This window comes from Hyperolius riggenbachi, chromosome 2 (assembly GCF_040937935.1).
Source record: "Hyperolius riggenbachi isolate aHypRig1 chromosome 2, aHypRig1.pri, whole genome shotgun sequence".
NCBI lineage: Eukaryota > Metazoa > Chordata > Amphibia > Anura > Hyperoliidae > Hyperolius > Hyperolius riggenbachi.
The window spans coordinates 238,742,512-238,766,875 of record NC_090647.1 but is presented as its reverse complement, the minus strand read 5'-3'; the positions used below and the strand labels follow the sequence as shown (position 1 = coordinate 238,766,875).

Below are 24,364 nucleotides of genomic sequence, written 5' to 3'. Positions count from 1 at the left end.
TAGTGGGGTACTTCTGTCTACTCATATATGTGTACATGTGTCGTCCCTTCATACATGGGCAGGGATTTTATTTGCCATAGGTGTTTCATATACTTATATTTGATGTTGTGATCAACCGCGCTGCTCTTTGCCATATTTTATTAACAGCATTCACTTTGGTACAGTACTTGTTTTCTGCATTGTGTATTTTATACTGTTTTAACACATGTGTACAGTGTTTTGCTTCTGTAGTGTGTTCACAGGTAATTACCTGTCTATCACATGTAAACCACTCCCCCTCTTTACCTTTCCCCCCCCCCATTTTGGGGTGGGGTCGGGAGTGGCCAGCACAGGATGTCCTCCTATTTATAGGACTTTCTGTCATTTTGTAACTAGCTATGATTAAGAGCTGAGATAGCTCGAAACATGTCAGCGTTTTGATGCATGTACATGTGCATATTTTTATATTGGATATGTCCTAAATAAAGCCATTGTCTGGGATCCTGGTTTGGTGCGGACCTTTTGTTGTTAACCCCTAGTTATAGCACATTTTTCATAAGTGCACTTAAAATGCAGTATTAAAATTATATTACAAAGCTCTTTAATTTTTAAATTAATGTTAACAGTCCATCAAGGTAAATTGCATTGAGTGAGAATTTTACTGTTTATTATAAAACAAGAAGCGAAAGAGTAATGTTGGTGAGCATCAGTGGTGTTTGATTAGAATGTTTGTGAAATCTTGTGTTCTGTTCTATATTTTATATGAATGTGACCTACACATCATCTGACTTTCAAACAATACCGAAAATTTGAAAGGGTTCACAAACTTTCAACCACCAATGTATGCCTAATCTGTAAACAGCGACTACTCTTCTGAATGTAATTTCCAGCAGTGATACAATCAGTATGGAATTTGAATGTTCACTTTAGAACTTCTGTAGGAGTTCTAGCTTCCTGCCATAATACAAAAGCATATGGTGAGATAAATGGCTTTCACCCCATTGTCCCTTGTGTGCATCTGCATGCCTGTGTGCTGGGTGTTTTGTATATGTATTTAAGCAAAGGCACATTTGTGTTTTCACTGTATCTTGCCTAAAGGAATTGGTGTAATTTTTACAGGCAGGTGGAATATCCCACGGGGACGTCACACTGGCAACAAAAATGTTATGACAAACTGGTCCATTTTAATAAACATCATCTGCTCAATATTACAGAAAAAAAGACATGTATAAAACAGAAAAGTAATTCCTAGCTTAAAGTTTACGTCAACTTTACTTGGTTTCCAGACCTTTAGACTTATAGAAAAAGTGTATGGTGTGTAGCCTCATGATCATAACTTAAAAGGTGTTACAAATTATAGGTTCACTGAGAACTACAGAGGATACCAAACCTCCATGATGCAAGGGAATGATTCGGGTAAGCACTGTAGGTGTAAGGAACCCTCCTGTAGCATATTCTGTCCATTGCAGTGGAGCTGCAAATGGACAGTTCTGGCTTATCTGCTTGCATTCGGTTGTGCATTTGCAATGGGTCTCATTGTCATTTGCAATCGCTCTGCAGTTCTGGGCAGCTCAGGATGCTGTCATCATTCCACCAATTGCTTGTTGCAGCTGAGCTGCGGCCAGATAGCCCTGGATTTCCTGCATGCATGTTGTTATATAATACTGCATGTATTTCTTATGGGGCTCCTTTGCATTCACAGCCAGCTAGCAAATGGTAATCAAGCCAGCTCAGGATTGAGTGATTACCATTCAGCTGTGTGGAGATTTGCATACCTGCATCCATTGGCTGATGCCAGCATAAAAGTATGCCTCCCATTTCATACCCCGCCCTCCATAGTGGTCAGTACGCTGATCTGCTGGGCACCTTGTTACTCTGTATAGTTCTATGCAACCTCATTACTTGTGCTTTAGCTAGTTCTTGATGAATATATATGCAGACTTGCTAATATATATTTATCCGTTAGTTGAGCCATTTGTTATTTTTCTTATTATTGTGTATTGCCTAGTTCCATGCTTGATGGACGTTCGCTGCATCCGCGGTGGGGCAGTAAAGTCCATTATCCAGATTGCTTGGATTCTGCCATCACCACGTTGGTGACTGGTAGTATTCCTGCTACTCTAGTTTCTGGGAATGTAACTATAGGCTGCAGTTGCTATTAGTTATGTTCTATCCTGTAGTCTTGCCTGGGTGGATGCTTGCTGGTGACTGTTATTAGCCTGCTTGCTTTGCTTCTGTGGACGTGACTGTGAGCTGCGGTTGCTACTAGTTACTCTCCAATCTATAGTCCTGTCTTGTTCCTGTCTGAATGCTTGCTATCGCTAAGGCAGCACAGTGCGAACTAAGGCAGCGCAACATCGTACTGCGCTGCCATTGTGTTTTATTTGTAGCGATATTGGAAGCCCAGAGCTGCAGTTGCTCTGGGCAGCCTGTGTAATATCTTCCATTATCCAGAAAAAAACACTTAAAAAACACTGCGCTGGTATGATAATTAACAATAGCTATTGCTATGCGGGTGGTGTACGATTCCAATACTACTATACAGATAAACAACATATAACCCAGATCGCACTACTGCTTTAGGCAAGTCCTTGCTACTGAGTATTAGGATCAATAGTCCATACAGACTTTGTCCAGTCCCATATACTTCTTCAAGTAATAATAGTGGGCATTCAATAATGCGTAGATTTCTGTGTGAAATTCACCTCCACCACACCCTTAAGGCTGGGCACTCACCCTTATCCACAGACCCTCAGTTAGATGGGTCTATTGCGCCTTGGGATACTCTCAGGCGATCCCCAGCCTCAAACAATCCACAACTTGCATAGTATGGAAGTTCTTCATAAAGCAAACACCTCAAAATAAAAGCACATGGCCTCTTATAGCGTAAAACCGTTCAATAATTTATTAAAATATAAAAAATGCACACTCACATGTCCAGAAAGTAATAAAGCGCATAGAGTTTTATGTATGGGCTCTCCCTCATATGGTGGCCACCAGGCTGGGCATAGACTTGAGACCGAAATCCCGAAATTGTCATCCCTCACGCCGTCCGTGCACCACACTGAACCACTTTCTCATTAGAGACCCCGCCCAACTAGTTCTGTCAATTATGACTCAGGTGCATGTCCAATGAGGTGAGTAGTTGTTACTAAATATGAGCGCTTCCCCTCCCCTCCCGCACGTCATCCTCTACTTTCCTCCAATGGAAGCACGCCACGACCGGAAGTAAACAAAAGCAGAGGGACGCCGTACGCCATCTTCCTCCACGTAGATTTGGCCAGTATTTGGACAGATTCCTCCAGCCCCTTGTAGTAAGGTTGCCATATGTCGTTAGGGACACCAAACACACCATACAGGTGTTGGTAGATGTAGGGTGGTGGATGCACAAATGCTTTTGGTCACCGCTGACGTATCCTCCCTATACACGAACATACCACAGGACAAGGAAATCAAGGCAGTTTAATATTTCATGAGAAAGGAAGGAAAAACACCAGAGCTCCAGATAGGTTTTCTTATGAGGGTTTTACAGTTTGCTATGGAAAGAAATTATTTTTGGCATGGGGTGATTCCTATAAACTACACAGGGGTTGTGCCATGGGGGTGGGCTTTGCCCCGAGTATAGCAAATTTATTTATGGGTCTTTGGGAGGAAGAGGTCTTGGCTTGCACTGAAGCACGGGGTGTGGTAGTATGGAGGAGGTATATAGACGACCTCTTTATAGTTTGGGGGGGGGGGGGGGCACCGTGGAATCTTTGATCACTTTTTTCGAATTCTTGAATATAAATGATTGTAATATTACATCAACCTTTGAAGCCAGTAGGCACGAGGTGAATTTTTTAGATCTCACAATACAGGTTTTTGAGGGGTCTTGGTCACAAAAAAATCACTTTAAAAGCACTGATCGTAATGGATATATCTATGTTAGAAGTGGGCACCACCCGAATTGGATTAAAAATGCCTCTCCAGCCAGGTCACAGCATCACCGCCAGCCAACCCAGCCACAGCATCACCGCCAGCCAGTCCAGCCACAGCATCACCGCCAGCCTGGCCACAGCATCACCGCAAGGCCTTTCAGCCCACACGTCATCCCCAATCCAGCCAAAAACAGTATTGCCAGGCACAGCAGTCAGTAGAGGAGAATTGAGAAGCCAGGTGAGAGGTGCCTACCATATTAAGGGGGCATTCTGCCTTTTTATGTGAAATGCAGTCTATTTATGTGCCTCATGATTGCTGAATGTCTTGTTGGGGGCCTCATGATAGCTGAACTTGTCTTGTTGGGGGCATCATGATTGCTGGATTTGTCTTGTTGGGGGCCTCATGATTTGTTGGGGGCCTCAAGATTGCTGAATGTGTCTTGTTGGGGGCCTCATGATTGCTGAATTTGTCTTGTTGGGGGTCACATGATTGCTAACTGCGAGACTGTGGGAAAAGCTGAATCATCATCATATGAGACAATAGCATTAAACCTACTTTTTTAGCTTTTTAAAACGCAAAATAAAACTGGGAGGTTCGAAAAAAAGAATACATTTTTCAGGAGTCGGATGTATGAAATTGTTTATCTTCACAGTTTATTTTCAACTTGGATTTTCCATAATGTTCATGTATGAGTTAAAACGTTTGTATGTAGTTTAAAGGGGAACTGAAGAGAGAGGTATATGGCGGCTGTCATGTTTATTTCCTTTTAATCAATACCAGTTGCCTAGCAGCCCTGCTGGTCTATTTCTCTGCAGTAGGATCTGAATAAAACCAGAAACAAGCATGCAGCTAGTCTTGTCAGATCAGACTTACAAGTCTGAACCACTGAAACACCTGATCTGCTGCATGCTTGTTCAGGGGCTATGGCTAATAGTATTAGAAGCAGAGGATCAGCAGGGCTGCCAGGCAACTGGTATTGTCTAAAAGGAAATAAACATGACAGCCTCCATATACCTCTCTCTTCAGTTCCCCTTTAAATTGTTGTTGCCACTTTGCGATAGATTAAGTGACTTTTGGGTTGCAGTTTGGGTACTCGACCTCCAAAAGGTTCGCCACCACTGTCCTAATCTAATGTTCCACATTGCTAAGTTCATGAAAACGTGTCTCCACCCTTGGCCACACCCACATTCTTGTCCATGGCCACACCCATTTTTCGGCTACGCGTGCCGCACAACGTAACCCTCATGTTGCGCCGCACAACTTCACCGAAATTTTCTTCTTCCCCACCTTTTTGCCCCCCCCCCACCCTGGAAAATTTTCTGTGGACGCCCATGATCACGTACCATGGAAAAAAAAAACCTAATTCCTGTTGTTGGGGATAAAAAAAAAAAAATTGAGGCAGGGCAGCTCCAAATGATCAACAGATCATTAGTATACCAACCATACCATACCGGATGGGCGACATGGGAATCTCATGTATAAATTGGCAAGGGAGGTGGAGAAACGAATCCCCATAGAGGCGTCCCATCTCTGCAAATAATAGTCTCTGTCAAAACATGCCTGAAGCAATGTAACCATAACGGATAACAACATTATGATAACAGTGTATAGATTTTCAGGGAAAGTGGACTGTCTGAATATTTATTTCTAGAGGTAAACAAACTGGGGATTAAATTGATTTACTTATTTATCCACGTTTGGCAAATTGCATGAACTGGTTTACGACATTTTCAGCCTCCAGCATTGGTGTGCAGCTACTCTCTTACATGTTTCCTGCTGCCTGCTCATATTTCTCCATAGCCACTCAGAGCATGATGTGCAAGAGCAATAGCACAACAACTGTCATTGTTTAATGACTGCTACTAGGCATCTCTCTCTGCTGCACAGGAGGGATACAAGAGTTTTTTTGTGTGTGTGTGGGTACAAATCATTGCCTTTTGTTGTCTCTAAATTTAGGGCTCTTTCACACTTGGAAGTTGCGTTTGATGCGACGTTAAGGTCGCATAACGTGCCCCTAATGCAACGCATGTTAGCTTTGAAGTTGGACCTTACATTGCACTGCGTTATGCGTCTCTTGATGCGTACGTGATGTGTACTTTTTGACGCATACGGATAGAATGAAAACGGCGCATGCGGCACATTTAAAAAAACAAAAACAAACATTACTGAGCATGTGCAAACAGTCTAATGCAGCCAAATACGAGTATAAAGCACAGCACGCTGCACTTTCATTACTAAGAACTGGTGAGTTCTAAAATGAAGCTTAGGGAATGTCACCTAATTCAATTTAATTTATCACCTGGTCATGTGGAAAAGAACTCCCTTTGGAGATTTAATCGCCCAGCAAGTTCTTTTTTTCCATATGCAATTCCCGGTTTTGCAGGTCAGGAAGCAGTGCTTCCCATCAAGCATAGGCAAGAACTTTTCACCTGCTCAGAGCAGGTAAAACAGCCTGTATTGACCATGTGCCACTGGCTTTTTTTGGCATCTGGGAGAATCCTTTACAAAGGAGACCTCAGGTGTCCATCTTGTAAATAGGTCATCTTTGACTTTCTACTTATTTAGCATAAAAAAACTGAGCCCACCCAACCCCGTCACTTCACGCTCCCACAGTGCTGCTCTTCTGCCAAATACACTTGGCACCTTGGCTACCTCTCGCTGCTGGCAGCCAAGAGGACATACTGCTTTTTGACGGCTCTACTGCACTATAGCAACTCTATCCTCAACACCCACCAACAGTACATGTTTTGCAGAAAACCACAAACATGCACAGGTGAGTTAATTAGTGTCCCAACAGAGTTGATTAACTACCTCTGTGGATTTCCACAAAACTTGCACTGTTGGTGGGCCTTGAGGACAGGGTTGGGGAACACTGCTTGACTACAGTATTCAGAGAGAACCGGAAAAGCATTGTTGAGCCTCCTGCTGGGGTTCTCCATTGGCTTAGCTTATCAGCCAATGAGATTTCTCCCTGAAGAAGATTTTCAATGGTCACTTTATAAGACCAATGCAAATCCTCCTCAGGGAAAACTGGCAATGTATGAGAGTCAACTGAAAAGTGCTAAGACTGAAGAGAAAAGAGTATGAGGGGAGTAAAATGTGGCATATATCAGTACTAATTCTTTATATATATAAACTGCACTCTGCTTAAGAAAGATACAATCACCAATAGGGTGGGGAAATGATACCTCCACAATAAAGGAATGCTGATGAAGTAGTTCCACATGGCTGTGAAGGCTACCTTGGAGGTAGCTAGCCAGTTTCAAATATGACAACCAGGTCTTTGTTGATGACCCCTCACTGGACTTTCATGCACTTGGACAACTGATGACATAGTGAAAACGTGTAACACATAGTAATGGGAAAATGATGCATCACTGCCAATATCTCATGAGCAATATCAGCCCATCCTCAGTGATATTTTGCCATGAGTATGGTATCTGCACAATGGGTGCCAGATAGACTGCTGATTAGAAAAGACAAAACATAAGATAGTCAAAGCAAAATTGGGAGGCATTTGTAGCCAACCCTTATGCTCTCATTCTGAAATGCATAAATATGGAGGAGACTGAGATCCATCAAGTAAAATTAACAGTTAAAGCATCCCTGAAGTAAAAAGGATATGTAGGCTGACATATGTATTTCCTAATAAACAATGCAAAATGCCTGGCTGTCCTGCAGATTCTCTGCCACTAATACTATTAGCCATAGACTCTGAACAAGCTTACAGATGTTTAACTGACATTTGACTGGATTTGCTGCATGCTTGTTTCAGGTGTGGGATTCAGACGCTACTGATGCATGAAAGCTCAGCAAGATGTCAGGCAACTGATAATGATTATAAATAAATAAATATGGCATTTCCCTCTCACTTCAGGTGTGTCCTTTAAACACTTCAGCCTTAAAGCTGCGTAGTACAGCCCGGCGGACGTCCGATGACGTCAGCGCGCTGGCGTGGGACGCAGAAGTGCCAGGAAATGGAGCGCAGAAGAGCCCGACCTGGCAGCCGGCCTGGCCAGGTCGGGTCGAGCACCGGAGACCACCGGGAGCCTGCGGAGCGGCGGCGAGGGCACCTCCTGCCTGCCACGGGCTGGAGGAAGCCCCAGGTAAGTGGAAATGTATTTTTATTTTTTTAATCCCCTCCCTGAACCTTCCCTTTAAGTGTCGTTTCACCTTATGCATCCGAGCAACTTTCACCTCCCATTCATTCGCCAATAACTTTATCACTACTTATCACAATGAATTGATCTATACCGTGTTTTTTCTGCCACCAATTAGGCTTTCTTTGGGTGGTTCATTTTGCAAAGAATTATTTTTTTTCTAAATGCATTTTAACGGGAATATTAAGGAAAAAATGAAAAAAAAATTCATTATTTCTCAGTTTTCAGCCATTATAGCTTTAAAATAATACATGCTACCATAATTAAAACCCACGTATTTTATTTGCCCATTTGTCCCAGTTATTACACCATTTAAATGATGTCCCTATCACAAAGTATGTCATCAATATTTTATTTGGAAATAAAGGTGAATTTTTTTCAATTTACGTCCATCACTATTTACAAGCTTATTATTTAAAGTGAACCTGAACTAAGTGAAAATTTTTAAATAAACAGATGATGTACCTGCAAATGAATATTACATACTTAACTCACTGTCAGTTCCTCTCAAAAGCTCACCATTTTCTTCTTACAGTGGTCCCTTCCAGTTCTGACAATATTTTGTCAGAACTGAAATATACCAGTTGCTGTCAGTTATCTATCAGCTGCTGTCAGTTACAACTGAATGTGCAAGGTAATGTCCATGCTTCCCTATGGCTCAAGTGGACGATATTATAGTTTAACAATGTACTGATCAGGAAGCTGTTATGGGGTAATGGCCATTTTCAAAGTGGAGGTAAGGGAATTCCATTGATCACAGTGGACAAACAGGATGCAAGAGAGGAGAAAGAGATTGAGGAGTAGACTACACAGGAGGTAAGTACGATGTCTTTATATTTATTTTGACTTTTAATTTTCAGTTCAGGTTCTCTGTAAAAAATATAGTAATATACTTTCTTGACATGCATATTAAAAAAGTTCTGACCCTTAGGTAACTGTTTATGTTGTTGTTTTTTTATTGTAATTTGTTTTGTTTTGTTTTTTTATTACAAATTTTATTTGTTTTTTTTTGGAGTGGGGAGGTAAACAGATAATTTTAAATGTAATTGATTGTGTATATTTAAAAAAAAAAGGTATGTAGATGTAGTTTTACTATTTGGCCACAATTTTTTTGTTTTTCATCCTGTAAGTGAGAGCTCTCGCTTACAGGAACCGAAGGGATGACGTGAAACTCAGAAAAATTGCGGCTTTTCAGAGAAGCCGTCGGTTTTTCATACGGAGACATAGATCAATGAATGGGAACAGTGCTACCATTCATTGATCTCCGGGCAAACAGAAGGTGGCGGGAGCATGCATGGGAGACATCTGGATGGATATATCCATTCAGATAGACCTAAGTGGTTAAAGAAAAATAACATACCTCTGCAACCTTAAAGGAGAAGGATGGTCATATTCCCTTGAGTGAGTCTGCTATCCATTGGAGGCTGCACATGGAGATATGCACTTAGAAGGGGGGCACTGTCTATTTCATTTTTATATAATATGTTGGTGTCACTGGGCAATTGCTAAATCACATCCCTCCTACATGTAAAGTTACTATATTATCGGACTATAAGACGCTCTTGACCATAAGACGCACCTAGGATTAGAGGACAAAAACCAGGGGAAATATATATCCCTCCGTTTATTCCCCTGTATCCTCCTCTTCATGGACACAGTACATTGCGGTGGGTCGGAGGTTCATATTGGCAGGTGTTCACAAGTCAGGAACTCCCTGCATTTGGACTATAAGTCACTTTTTTCCCCACTTTTGGGGGAGAAGAAGTAATACAATAACATTTCTAGAACATTTCTATAGCGCTTTTCTCCCATAGGACTCAAAGCGCTTAGGCTCTCTCAGATTCAGTAATTAGTAGGATGAAGTATTCACACAACAAAAGTTATATTTCTGCAAATGCCAGACTGAACAGGTGGGTTTTCAGTCTGGATTTAAACACGTCCAGGGATGGGGCTGTCCTGATCTGTTGAGGTAAGGAGTTCCAAAACGTAGGGGCAGCATGACAGAAGGCTCTGGGACCAAAAGTTTCCAAGTGGACTCTGGGTATGACTAGATTATTAGAACCTGTTGATCTGAGAATGCGGGGATTGCTACTAGTGTTGGGCGAACATCTAGATGTTCGGGTTCGGGCCGAACAGGCCGAACATGGCCGCGATGTTCGGGTGTTCGACCCGAACTCCGAACATAATGGAAGTCAATGGGGACCCGAACTTTTGTGGTTTGTAAAGCCTCCTTACATGCTACATACCCCAAATTTACAGGGTATGTGCACCTTGGGAGTGGGTACAAGAGGAAAAAAAAATTAGCAAAAAGAGCTTATAGTTTTTGAGAAAATCGATTTTAAAGTTTCAAAGGGAAAACTGTCTTTTAAATGCGGGAAATGTCTGTTTTCTTTGCACAGGTAACATGCTTTTTGTCGGCATGCAGTCATAAATGGAATACATATAAGAGGTTCCAGGAAAAGGGACCGGTAACGCTAACCCAGCAGCAGCACACGTGATGGAACAGGAGGAGGCGCAGGAGGAGAAGGCCACGCTTTGTGAGACACAACAACCCCGGCCTTGCATGAGGGCAAGAAGCGTGCGGATAGCATGCTTTGTACCGCCATGCAGTCATAAATGTAATAAAGATAAGAGGTTCCATAAACAAGGACCGGCAACGCTAACCCAGCAGCAGCAGACGTGATGGAACAGGAGGAGGCGCAGGAGGAGAAGGCCACGCTTTGTGAGACACAACAACCCAGGCCTTGCATGAGTGGGTGCTCCCCTGTGGCCTGTACGTGAACCGTCAGGGGAAACACCTCTTCCCTTGCCCCTTCCTCTTTCACCGGATTTCTTCCTCATTTCACTTATCCTTACAGTACACGCTGACTGGCAGCAGTACAGTGGCAGCACAGAAATGCTATACAGTACCACTATTCCCAGCAGCGACACAGAGCACAATGCTATACAGAGGCGGGTGAGCGGTGTACTACTGTTCCCAGGCCCAGCAGACAAAGAGTGGAAGTAAACACAATGCTATATAGTCTGGCTGAGCGGTGTACACAGAGTTTCAGTAAACAATGGTATATAGTCTGGCTGAGCGGTGTACACAGAGTGTCAGTAAACAATGGTATATAGTCTGGCTGAGCGGTGTACACAGAGTGGCAGTAAACACAATGCTATATAGTCTGGCTGAGCGAGCGGTGTACTACTGTTCCCAGCAGAATCAGAGTGGCAGTAAACAATGGTATATAGTCTGGCTGAGCGGTGTACACAGAGTGTCAGTAAACAATGGTATATAGTCTGGCTGAGCGGTGTACACAGAGTGTCAGTAAACAATGGTATATAGTCTGGCTGAGCGGTGTACACAGAGTGGCAGTAAACACAATGCTATATACTCTGGCTGAGCGAGCGGTGTACTACTGTTCCCAGCAGACACAGAACAGTAAACAGAATGCTATATAGTGTGGCTGAGCGAGCGGTGTACCACTATTCCCAGCAGACACAGAACAGTAAACAGAATGCTATATAGTGTGGCTGAGCGAGCGGTGTACCACTATTCCCAGCAGACACAGAACAGTAAACAGAATGCTATATAGTGTGGCTGAGCGAGCGGTGTACCACTATTCCAAGCAGACACAGAACAGTGAACAGAATGCTATATAGTGTGGCTGAGCGAGCGGTGTACCACTATTCCCAGCAGACACAGAGTGGCAGTAAACAGAATGCTATATAGTGTGGCTGAGCGAGGTACACAGAGTGGCAGTAAACAGAATGCTATATAGTGTGGCTGAGCAAGCGGTGTACTACTATTCCCAGCAGACACAGAGTGGCAGTAAACAGAATGCTATATAGTGTGGCTGAGCGAGGTACACAGAGTGGCAGTAAACAGAATGCTATATAGTGTGGCTGAGCAAGCGGTGTACTACTGTTCCCAGCAGTGACACAATGACAGGGGGGACCCTGGCTAGCGTGGCTGGAGCGCGAACTACCCTGCCTGCCTACCCAAAGCTAAACCCACAGACAAATGGCGGAGATATGACGTGGTTCGGGTATTTATTTACCCGAACCACGTGACCGTTCGGCCAATCAGAGCGCGTTCGGGTCCGAACCACGTGACCCGTTCGGCCAATCACAGCGCTAGCCGAACGTTCGGGGAACGTTCGGCCATGCGCTCTTAGTTCGGCCATATGGCCGAACGGTTTGGCCGAGCACCGTCAGGTGTTCGGCCGAACTCGAACATCACCCGAACAGGGTGATGTTCTGCAGAACCCGAACAGTGGCGAACACTGTTCGCCCAACACTAATTGCTACGCAGCTGCAACATATCTTTCATGTATCCAGGGCCTAGATTATTCAGGGATTTAAATGTCAGTAGGCCGATCTTGAATAGGACCCTCCATTCTATAGGTAGCCAGTGAAGGGAGTGCAGGACTGGTGTTATGTGGCAGTGACGGGGTTGGTTGGTTTGCAGTCTGGCAGCAGTATTCTGTATCAGCTGTAGTCGGTACAAGACCTTTTTTGGAAGGCCAGTGTAGAGAGCATTGCAGTAGTCCAGTCGGGATGTGATGAAGGCGTGGACTAAGGTTGGCAGATCTTCTGGGGGTATGAGGTGCTTGATTTTTGCAATGTTCTTCAGGTGAAAATAGGATGATTTCACCACAGCAGAGATTTGAGTTCTGAAGTTTAAATCCCAATCAATTAGAACTCCCAGGCTACGCACATGATCAGAGCTGCGCAGATCCGTGCCTCCTATTCCCAGTGGTGAAGACTGCAAGTTAAGTTGTTTTGTTATCATGCTCTGCCCTCCTATCAGAAGGACTTCAGTTTTGTCTGCATTTAGTTTCAGCCAGTTGTCATTCATCCATTGCTGTAGTTCACGTAAGCAGGCGTTTATAGTTAGAAGTGAGTCTTATAGTCCAAAAAATACAGTACTTGGCCTATAAAAATAAATTCTTAAGGGGCTTCACATGGAACTGGGAGTAACTGCTACTGTACATGGAAGATTCGACTCCTATATGTGGGTGATTGCTGATCAATTCTGGTAGTATCCAAATGATTTTTTACATTTTTATTTTCAACCTTGCCAGCCTAATAATACTGTAACCGAAGCTTCTCCAGTGGTTTCTCTCCAGTCTTGTGAAAATAAAGCATTTATAAATATTTATTTTTTGTTCTTCTGCATTGCCGGGCAGACTGCTCACTGTAAGATGCTAAAGATGGTAAACCTTTGTGCTGTAGTATTAGAAAGGAATTCTATTTTTGTCTTATTCTTCATTGTCCACCTACATGCCTGATCAAATATGCTGAGAACACTGCTACTGCTGTGCTGGGGCGCTGCTGACGTGCCCTGGAAAATCTTTTAAAAGGATTCAGTTTATTTGTCTTATTTTTTATCTCCACTAACCTCACACAATGATTCTGCTGTCTATGTTTCTGATGTCGCACCCCTGAAAAAAATCTAAGGAAACCTTTTTATTTTGGTCTTAGTGATCATCAATCTCCTTGCTCTGTCTGAATGCTGATTGTGTTGATGTCACTGAGTGACAATGATGTAATATATTGCAATAGATTTGCTAAATGTTTAATTCTCAAATTTATGAAGATCATATTATTTTATGCTATTATTAATCATGCATATATAACAACAATTTAATATTGTTGTTAAGGATTTATGTATACATGGGCATGGTTAGCAAAAAACATTTAATGAGATAATTTCACATTTGCTGTGAAATATTCAGTGCTTTTAGTTTGCTGTTCTATTATGCAAGGAACACTATTTCACTTTGACTACTTTATCTTTATGTACATATAAAATACAATCATGCCAAAGTCTGATGTAAACTGGTGTGAGTATAAACGGTTATTATAACCAGTTGATTATTCCAGGTGTTAAAAATGAATAAGAAAGTATCCTGCCCTGTGCCGCAAATGACTCACGCAGAAAGGTGGGAGGGTCTGGATAGTCTCATGGCAACCAGATACACAGAGTACTGTTGCCAAGGTTGCAAAGAGGAACAAATAGAGCTTACTGTCAGTTTTCAAAATGTGTTGCTCTCTGTATATTGAAATAGAGAGATAATTTAATGTATTAAAGATTCTATTCAGTCACAATGTCACATTCTATGGATCCTCTACTAATATAACTTTATAATTACCTGCCAGTCTTTTTTCTCTGAATCACTTCCGGAGCCCTGTGTCTGCCAGCTTCTGGTGCGCAGCTCTATCCGAGGGCAGAACAGCACCATGGTGCTATGTCTATCCCTCTACCTAACCTCACTGACTTTTTCTGCAAGGGAGTGGCCTATGCACCAGATGCCAGTGGACACAGGGCTCTGGGATTGATTCAAAGGAAATCTGAGTTAAAATGAAAGAGTGACTTTTTACTTACTCTGGACTTCTTCCAGCCCCCAGTAGTCTGTAGGTCCCTTGCTGTAGCCTCATCCCCCCCTCCCCCCTTGTTCCTCCATTGATCCACTGTGCAGCTGGCAGACCAGGATCATCCACCAGGCAACCTAAGTAGGTGCTCGGGGCCTAGTGGGTATCAAGGGACCCACCTGCCACCATCTTTGATCTCTCTTCACTTCAGCTTACCAAAAGGACCACAAGGGGGCCCCAAATCTACTACCTTGCTTAGGGCCCCATTACATCTTAATCCATCTCTGGCAGCTGGATAAAGTCAGCGACTTAGCCTTGATCATGCTCCCATGGCTGAGAACGTTCTGTGCATGTGCAGTTCATTAAGACGTAAAAGCAGTAGTGCGCAACTTGGCTAAGTCGTAGACTTTCCCGGGCCGCACAGTGGATCAAGGAAGAGGAGCGGAAGAACAGTGAGAGACCTAAAGGCTACGTGAGCTGGAAAAAGCTGCAGTTAAGTAAAAGAACACTCTTTCATTGCAACTCAGGTATCCACTAAAGTAAAGAAGGACTTGTCCAGCAGCAATCTATATTAATGGTATTTTTTTTAATAAAGATGGTATTTCCCTTAAAAAGCATCAATCAGGAAGGTTCTCCTGGCACGAACATTGATTAAAAACATAAGAGATCCGGAAAACCTGGCTTAAGTTCATTATTAGGCAGCATACTTTTGCAACCTTCATCTTGCTCATATCAGACCACTAAAACACTAGATCTAATGGGCCTGATCCAATTTTTTTTCAAAGTTTTCCTAGGTTATAATTTTGCATCTTCTGTTTAAAATAACTTTTGCTCTATGCAATTGAAAAAGTACAAAACACAGACAAACAAGTACTATCAAAATTATTCTGAGTACTTTCTTGTTTGGTGGTGACTTAACCTCTTGCCGACCGCGTCACGCCAGTAGGCGTGGCCGCGGCGGCAGCCCCAGGACCGCCTAACGCCAATTGGCGTAAAGTCCTGGGGCTCTGTTTTGCAGGAGATCGCGCGCAGGCTGCGCGCGCATCTCCTGCTTGAGGGGCGGAGCTCCGCCCCGCCTTCAGTCTCCGAGCGGCTATTGCCGCTCGGGAGACTGTTAGACGGCGTAATCACCGTCTATTTACTCTGTGCAGCGCTGCGATCAGCAGCAGCGCTGCACTGGGGACAGCCGTGTGACACGGCTGTCCCCCTGGGGGACAAGAGAGCGATCGGCTCTCATAGGGTAAAGCCTATGAGAGCTGATCGCCATGATTGGCTGGCTGGGGGGAGGAAGCGAGGGAGGGAGGGAAGGGGTTTAAAGGAACAGCTGTTTTTTAAAAAAAAACACAAACAAAAATATTTATAAAAAAACAAACAAACATGGGGGGAGCGATCAGACCCCACCAACAGAGAGCTCTGTTGGTGGGGAGAAAAGGGGGGGGGAATCACTCGTGTGCTATGTTGTGCGGCCCTGCAGCTTGGCCTTAAAGCTGCAGTGGCCTTTTAAACTAAAAATTGCCTGGTCACTAGGGGGGTTTAGCCCTGCAGTCCTCAAGAGGTTAAAGGGAATGTCCAAGCAAAATAAAAAAATGAGTTTCACTTACCTGGGGCTTCTACCAGCCCCATGCAGCCAACCTGTGCCCTCGTAGTCACTCACTGCTGCTCCAGTCCCCCGCTGGCAGCTTGCCGACCTCGGAGGTCGGCGGGAAGCATTGCGTACATTTTTACGCATTCCTGCTAGTTTTTACGCATTGAACCAGCAATGCGTAAAAATGTATGTGTTAATGTTCCTGCACTAGCGGGAATGCGTAAAAATGTACGCAATGCGTCCCGCCGACCTCCTAGGTAGCTGCCAGCGGGGGACTGGAGCAGCAGTGAGTGACTCCGAGGGCACAGGATGGCTGCATGGGGCTGGTAGAAGCCCCAGGTAAGTGAAACTCATTTTTTTTTATTTCGCTTGAACCTTCCCTTTAAAAGGTATTTTATTTATAATGTGAAAAAATATCACTTAGGAGAAAACTTAGGAGAATTTAGCAATATCTCTAAAACGTCTTCATTAGGGATTTCTATAAAAGAGACCACTGGAAACATATGTAGCAAACAAAAAGTGAAACTAATAGGAGTACATAAAAACCAACAACTGTCTCATATAAGGAGACAACCTTCCTAATCAGAATATCACAGTATAATCAATGATTAGCAACACATGTGGGTAAAACCTTTTTGTTGAGCTACAACCCCCACGAAAAAGTATATTGAAAACCACACTAACCCAACGTGTTTCACCCCTAAAAGGGGGCTTCATCTTGGTTACATGATAAAGCACAAGTGCAGAGGTGTGGTAGTGCAAGCAAACATACAGATATCCACCTTTATATTAACCCAAAGGGTACCTGCTGCTATCAACTCCGATATAAATGCTAAACTCGTACTCATTGTCCTAATTGATGGGTGGGTGCAAGGGTGTAAACGTTTCCAACCCTGGAGGCAGAGAGGTGGTTCTCCATAATGTACCTAGTTACACTAAAATACACACAGGTCAGTCACAAAAGAAAATTGTTATTATTTTGGAGAAAATGTTAATTTAGTTAAAGGAATACTATTGATACAGGCAGGGAACACATCTGACAGTTTTCGTACGCGTTTTCTGCACAGAAAAACTGAGAACTCATTTTAAGCAATGGGCTAATTCACACGTTGGGTCCTTTTCCACTAGCAATCGCTAGCGTTCGCGCTAAACGCTAGCGATTGCTGAATCGCAAGTGCAGGAAACTTCCCGGCGATTGCGTTCACGATTTTGCTATGCAATGCACTGCATAGCAAAATCACGGCAAAGATCGCTCCGCGGTGCGATCGCGTTTGAGTAAAAAACGAATCGCGGCAGTGGAAATTACCTACCGCGATTCCTATGTTAAAAAGCAAACCGTAGCGATTTCAAAATCACTAGCGGTTTGCGACATTGCGATTCAGGATCGCAAACGCCGCTAGTGGAAAAGGGCCCTGAGGGCCCTAAAGTGATTTTGAAATCGCTACGGTTTGCTTTTTTAACATAGGAATCGCGGTAGGTAATTTCCACTACCGCGATTAGTTTTTTAGGGCCCTTAGGGCCCTTTTCCACTAGCGGCGTTTGCGATCCTGAATCGCAAAGTCGCAAACCGCTAGTGATTTTGAAATCGCTACGGTTTGCTTTTTAACATAGGAATCGCGGTAGGTAATTTCCACTACCGCGATTCGTTTTTTACTCAAACGCGATCGCACCGCGGAGTGATCTTTGCCGTGATTTTGCTATGTAGTGCATTGCATAGCAAAATCGTGAACGCAATCGCCGGGAAGTTTCCTGCACTTGCGATTCAGCAATCGCTAGTGTTTAGCGCGAACGCTAGCGATTGCTAGTGGAAAAGGGCCCTTAATGTGTTTTTTGCACGCAGAAAAAAAACTGACATTCTGCATCATGATTCTGCACATTTTGTCAGTTTTCTGTATCAATTACATTAGCTTCTGTGAAAAAACGTGCACATTTTCTTGCATAGAGACACACTTGGTGTGCAGAAAACGTATGCAGAAAAACGCGCACAGAAAACTGAAAAACAAGTGTGTTCCCTGCCTAAAGCATTTTTTAAATGCTGTATGTTAGGGCACACATTACCACAAGTACTAGGAGCAATTTCCTTCCTCACTCATCTCTGCCTTTCTGCTGTAAGATCATCCATCAGTTTTAGATACAAAAATTCCTGTCTCTTAAAGGGCTAGACTATGTTCCTGCACAGGGGGATTGCTATCAACTCCTGAGTGTATAGTTTAATCATTTATTTAGATGGTGGTAAGGGGTTAAAGATTCCAGCAACATGTGTTCCTTGTCTTCTGTTCTTTGACTGATAAAGATCCTGATAATGCCTTTGCAAACAGTGTCTCTCCCTCTCATAGTAGCCTATGAAATAGATGCAGCCTGGAATGTTACACCACAAGCAAGCCAGTCAGTCAGTCAGTCAGTCAGTCAGTCAGGAATATTGTATATACATCTCCCTGCTAGTTATATTTCAGCAATATTACAGCTCATCTAGTTACCTGTTACCTCCTCAGATCAGCCTCCTCCTCATGTCTCCTGCATGCTGTGACACAGTGAAGTATATTTGTGAGCTGTATGAGGAATGAAGGATTATTTTTAAGCAGCGAGAGAGGGAGAGAGAACTGGGTGAATAAATAAAGTGCCCCTAGCACTAGTGGTAATGTGTATCCTAATATAGAGTATTAAAATAAAAAGTTGTTTTAATTGTTAGTGTTTCTTTGGGCACATCTGTATCTTAGTATTTCCAGGACAATATCTTACAATTTTTGTAGCACTCCCTATACCTCCCAATAAGGACATGAGAAGGGGTATGGGCAGCATGGCACTCCACCTCTAAGCCATATTGGTCCATGGAAGGTGCAACTAGAGTGATGGGAAGAGTTTAGACAAATGTTCTTATAATATCCAAACAAGAGCTATGGAAGACAAAAACAATCAGTGACAGTCACGTGATCACAACTTTTTTTTCTTCCATATAATGGTAATTAGGGTGATTAGGTTGGTGCAATGAAATGTGAAGCTGGACAGATGCTTTAACATGTACTCTTGTCTTGCTTATGCTCTGTATAACTCCATGATTCCACTTATTTGTTGTTATGGCAGCACTGAAAAGCCCAGTTGCCAAAATGGTACATATGATGCTTAAAAGCAAAATAAATACAATATTTTCACATTATACCAGTTCCATAGCTATTGTGTATTCCCCAGCTTTCTTTCTGCACACCGGATTCTAATACTGTACCCATGGTGTAGTCACTTTCCCAGAACCTAACATCCTAGTATCGATCTGAAACTCCACATGTTCTTCTTATTGCACAATAAATAATAGAGTTGCTTGACTGAAAGAAATGGTTGCTGTACTTTCACTATTTGTGTATACAAAATAAAAAATAAAATTAAAAAAGAAATCACTCAGTTAATGCCAGATCTGATTTTTTTTTATCAGAACTAACTAGATAATTCTTATCATATAATGATATGACAATTATTTATTTCTGAAGTCTACAAACTTTCAAGGCAGGATCAAATGGAGTTGATGGCTGATTTTACAAGGAAAAGAAGATAGCTGAGCTGATTGAGCAACTGAACAGAAAAGGTTAACGGAATGTTTGTCTGCAGATGAACTGTTCAGACTGTGTGAAAATTAAATGTTGTGCATGCCACTTACCAGTGAAGTGATGTCATGGTTGCACGTTAGCATATTTGGAAGGTTCCTTTGGGAGGCGTGCAAAATCGTAACCGTTTTGCTATAATCCCATTTTACTGCATTCACATTTTTGCTTGCATTTTTCGTGCATGATTTTAAAAATTTTAAATTCAAATATAACTAACTTATAACTAATAAAACTGTGCTTCTTTCACGTCCTTGCCACAATGCAGGAAGTACCCTAAAACAACAAATAAAGTGCGCACATAGTGCAAAGTACTACTTTCTTAAAAACACAATCAGCACCCAGTGCTGCACTCCAGCGGGATGTGCCACCACCTTAGGGATATACACAACTGGGTTCCCCCTGTCGTGAATCCACTCACCAGATGGCGACTTGCTTCATGCGTATCAATAAAAGAAACATCGGGCGGCTCCACGATAAAACTTGTCTTTATTGTACCAGTTTCCCACAGGCTTCCGGCATACGACCACTCAGTACCCTGGCAGCGGAACTCGGGGCAGTGCGTCCAACCGGGCGGCCTGTGCAGCGTAACGTCAGCTGTTGCCATCTGGTGAATGGATTCACGAGACGGAGAACCCAGTTGTGTATATCCCTAAGGTGGTGGCATATCCCGCTGGAGTGAAGCACTGGGTGCTGATTGTGTTTTTAAGAAAGCAGTTCTTTGCACTATGTGCGCATTTTATTTGTTGTTTTATTTATTTATTTATTGTATTTATAAAGCGCCAACATATTACACAGCGCTGAACATTAATTTAGGTTACAGACAATATTTAGGGGTGACATACAGCAATATGACAATACAGGAATACAAGAAAACCAGATCACACAGCACAGTATGAGTACCAGGTAATGCTTAGTCAGTCACTGGATGGAGCATGGAGATTAGGCAAGTTAGGTTCACTCAGATGCATAGCATGGGTGCACAGTAATGGAGGTGCAATATCAGGTAGGACACAAAAGGAGGAGGACCCTGCCCAAAGGCTTACAATCTAGAGGGAGAGGTAAGGACACGAATGGTAGGGGACCAGAGTTCAGCTGTGGGTTTAGAGCACTTGTGAGGGGTAGTAGGCCAGAGTGAAAAGGTGAGTTTTGAGGGCTTTCTTGAAGATGTTGAAGGAGGGGGCTGCCCTAATGGGTGGAGGTAGGGAGTTCCATAGTGTTGGAGCAGCTCTTGAGAAGTCCTGGAGGCGTGCATGGGACTGGCTGATGCGGGGGGCGGTTAGGCGAAGTTCATTGGAAGAGCGGAGTGAGCGGCTAGGTGTGTACCTCTGAGTAAGATCGGAAATGTAGGTTGGACAGGTTTTGTGGACAGATTTGTAGGTCAGACACAGTATCTTGAATCTGATTCTGGACTGGATTGGAAGCCAGTGGAGGGATTCTAGGAGGGGATCTGCCGCGGTGGAGCAATGGGGGCAGTGGATAATTCTGGCTGCCGCATTCATGATGGACTGCAGTGGGGCTGTTCGGGTCATAAGGAGACCAGACAGCAGGGCATTGCAGTAGTCAAGGCGGGAAATTATGAGGGCATGGATGAGGAGTTTGGTGGTGGCAGAGGTCAGGAAAGGGCGAATCTTACAGATGTTACGAAGGTGGAAGTTGCAGGACTTTGTGAGGTTTTGGATGTGGGAAGTGAAGGAGAGTGCGGAGTCCAGGGTGACACCCAGACAGCGGGCTTGAGAGGTAGGGCGAATGGTAGTGTGGTTAACAGTGACATGCACATCTGGGAGGTTCGTGGATGGCCGGGTTGGGAAGATCATAAATTCAGTTTTGTCTAGATTTAGTTTCAGGAACCTAGCGGACATCCAGGAGGAGATGGCTGATAGGCAGGAGGAGACCTTGTCCATGGTCGTGGTGGATATGTCAGGGGTGTGGAGGTAGATCTGGGTGTCATCTGCATACAGATGATAGTTAAAACCCATGGAGGAGATAACCTTGCCATTGGAGGATGTGTATAGGGTGAACAGTAGGGGGCCAAGGACCGAACCTTGGGAGACTCCCACCGAGAGGTTGTTGGGGGTGGACGAGGACTCATTGAAGGCAGTCGTGGAGCTTGTTTTAGGGTACTTCCTGCATTGTGGCAAGGATGTGAAAGAAGAGCAGTTTTATTAGTGAATATTGGTTGAAGGAGAGGTGAAAATTCAAAGCAAAATTGTAATCTATTGTAAGTATAGTTTTGCAAATTCGCACTAAACATTTTTAACCTTATTCTGAGTGCAAAAATCTATGTACTTCAATCATACAGATGTTTTACAGTAAGGCTGCAATTTTTAGCCCCTTAGGTTAGGTTTACAGGGGGCGTTGTACTGCATTCCTGTGACAACAGGGAAGCAAAAAATCCAAAGGGTCCGCACACTCAATGCAAGCTCAGTGTGGTATCTTCACATAACCTGTTAATTCCAGTCACCAACAACCGTTTCAGGGCCACGGCGGGTCCCCTTTGTCAAGGTATATAACAGAATGATAACCTGTGACAGCAGGGATACAACGCAATGGATTGAAAAAGCGGCCTAACGCGTTATCTGCATGTTGCATTGCATAGAGTAAAGCATACACACAATGAAAAGTATGCTTTACTGTACTGCTAACGTTGGCGTTATGCACTCCATCAGACTGCACTGCACTGTGAACTGCACATTGCTTTTGTATTGCAATGCAATGTTCAATGTTACAATGCATCCATTACGCTGTACAGCAATGTCCTTTTGTGAACCTAGCCTAATAGTTCAATACAGACCCAGAGAAAAGCACAGGAAATAATTTCCATCATATCATCATCCGAATTTGTCAGATTTGTCAGCAGAACATTTTCAAAAAGTTATAAAGAAAACCTAAATTGCTAGTCAACATGGACAAACATTGGAGGATGGCTTATGCTGCAATTTGCATGAACATAACATTAATCTTTAACTCTAGTCATATAAGAAGGACAGAACACTTGTGGTCAGACTGAAATGTAACTGGAAAGTGTAGTATGAGTGTCTACTACTAAAACAAGTCAGAGTGAGGGCTCAAACCCACTAAAGCGATTTTGTGAGCGTTTAGGAAACGATTCAAAACGCTAGCGATTTCCCTTAATGCTCAGCTAATGTTAATCGATGTGCCAAATTCAACTAGAGCAATTGTGATGACCAAAATCGCAAACGCAGAACATGCAGCATTTTTAGCGTTTAGTGATTAGCGTTAGCGTTTCTGCAATGTAAAGTATATAAACGCTGGCGTAATCGCTCGTCAAAACCTGCACAGAGCGATTTTGCTAGGGGTTTTACATTACTGCACACTGTAAAAAAATGAAAATGAATTGAAAGGACCAATCAGAATTAAAAACGCTAATCGCTACACAATCGCTGGCAAAAAGCTTACACTTTTTAAAAATGCTACCAAAATCGCCAGCAAACGCTCATGAAATGGCTTACAAACCACTCATTAAAAACGCTAGAAATTGCGATTAGCAATAGCGTTTTGCAGTGGGTTCCAGGCCTAATATCCCTTGTTAATCAGCTAGGTGTTCTTGTTTTTATCCCCTGTGAATCTGCTAACCCATCAGACTTTCTTTACATAGTTGATTTGTGAATAAGGCTTTGTGAATAATAAAACTGGTCAATTAGTTGCTATTAATTTTGACATGTAACTACATTTGATGCAAATTTTAGTAATCCAGTCAATCAAAATCATCGAGAGTGTATTTAAATGTTCCAGTTGCATTAAATGTTCATGCAATCCACATTTTTTAACCACCTCTAGCAGTTACTGACTTTTCACAAAGCCATATTCGCAAATTAAACATGTTAAAAAAGGTCAAGGCCACAGTAAACAATACAGTATTACGTGATGTGTTTCTATCTCATACATGCTCTAATCATCTCATGCAAGCAAAGGTAGAAAAATGTTTTGAAAGTGTCCAAACACTTTAAATGCAAAACAATTTGATATTGATTTTTTGACAAGTTTAAGTGGACCTGAACTCAGAACTTCCTCTCTGCTCTAAAAGATACACAACAGCATAATAACCTTTAAGAAAAGCATTTCTTTGCTACAGCTGACACAAATCCTGGAATAAATCTGCAGTGTGTCTACTTCCTGCTTTCATGGGAACAGACATATTGTTAACAGCCTGTCCTTTCAAATGAGCTTATCTGCCATATCTGCTGTGGCAGTCATGTGACACAGGGAAGAGATCAAATTACAACTTGTGATTAGACACACATGAGGAATTAGACAGGCTAAACTCCCTAAATACATACAGGGTTAATGTCCCTAGGTTTTCCTTCTGTCCTGTGCAAGAGTTCAGATCCACTTTAAGTAAAGTACAATTTTAAGTAAAGAACAATGATGAACCTGTTCTTATGTGCTCAAAAACTGTTTGCAGTTAAGAGCCAAATGATAGTAGTAAATGGTCACTGCACGAAGCATCCATGATAGAGCAATGAGAATCTTTCAACATGCAAACTAAAGAAATGAGAGTTCATTTATGTTTCCCCCAAAAAATCTGTTAAGTAGTAACTTTATCCAAGACAGTAGTCATCATTGGTTCTGTCAGGAATCCTCATGAGTGCTCACCTGTCATATAATGGGTAATATGCTATAGCTAAAGCTTTTGAATGATGTTATTGACATCTTACAAGTGCTACAGGATTTTATGATGAAACTTACAGTAATAGTGAAATTTACATCCTATAAACAATAGTACTGCAAAACTGATTAAGGTACTTGAA

The 24,364-nt window shown here is 42.8% G+C and overlaps 1 protein-coding gene across 5 annotated transcripts in view; it reads right to left on the bottom strand.

Moving 5' to 3' along the window:
- FRMPD4 (FERM and PDZ domain containing 4) overlaps positions 1 to 24,364 on the bottom strand; it is a 562,898-nt gene that overhangs the window by 437,817 nt on the left and 100,717 nt on the right. For 2 of the 5 annotated variants that reach the window (XM_068268358.1, XM_068268365.1), the window contains exon 1: positions 14,431 to 14,483. The exons of the other annotated variants lie outside the window; for them this stretch is intronic. In XM_068268358.1, coding sequence (XP_068124459.1) covers positions 14,431 to 14,483 — 53 coding nt within the window. Of the gene's footprint in view, positions 1 to 14,430; positions 14,484 to 24,364 lie in introns of those variants that run through there. 5 annotated transcript variants of the gene reach the window in all.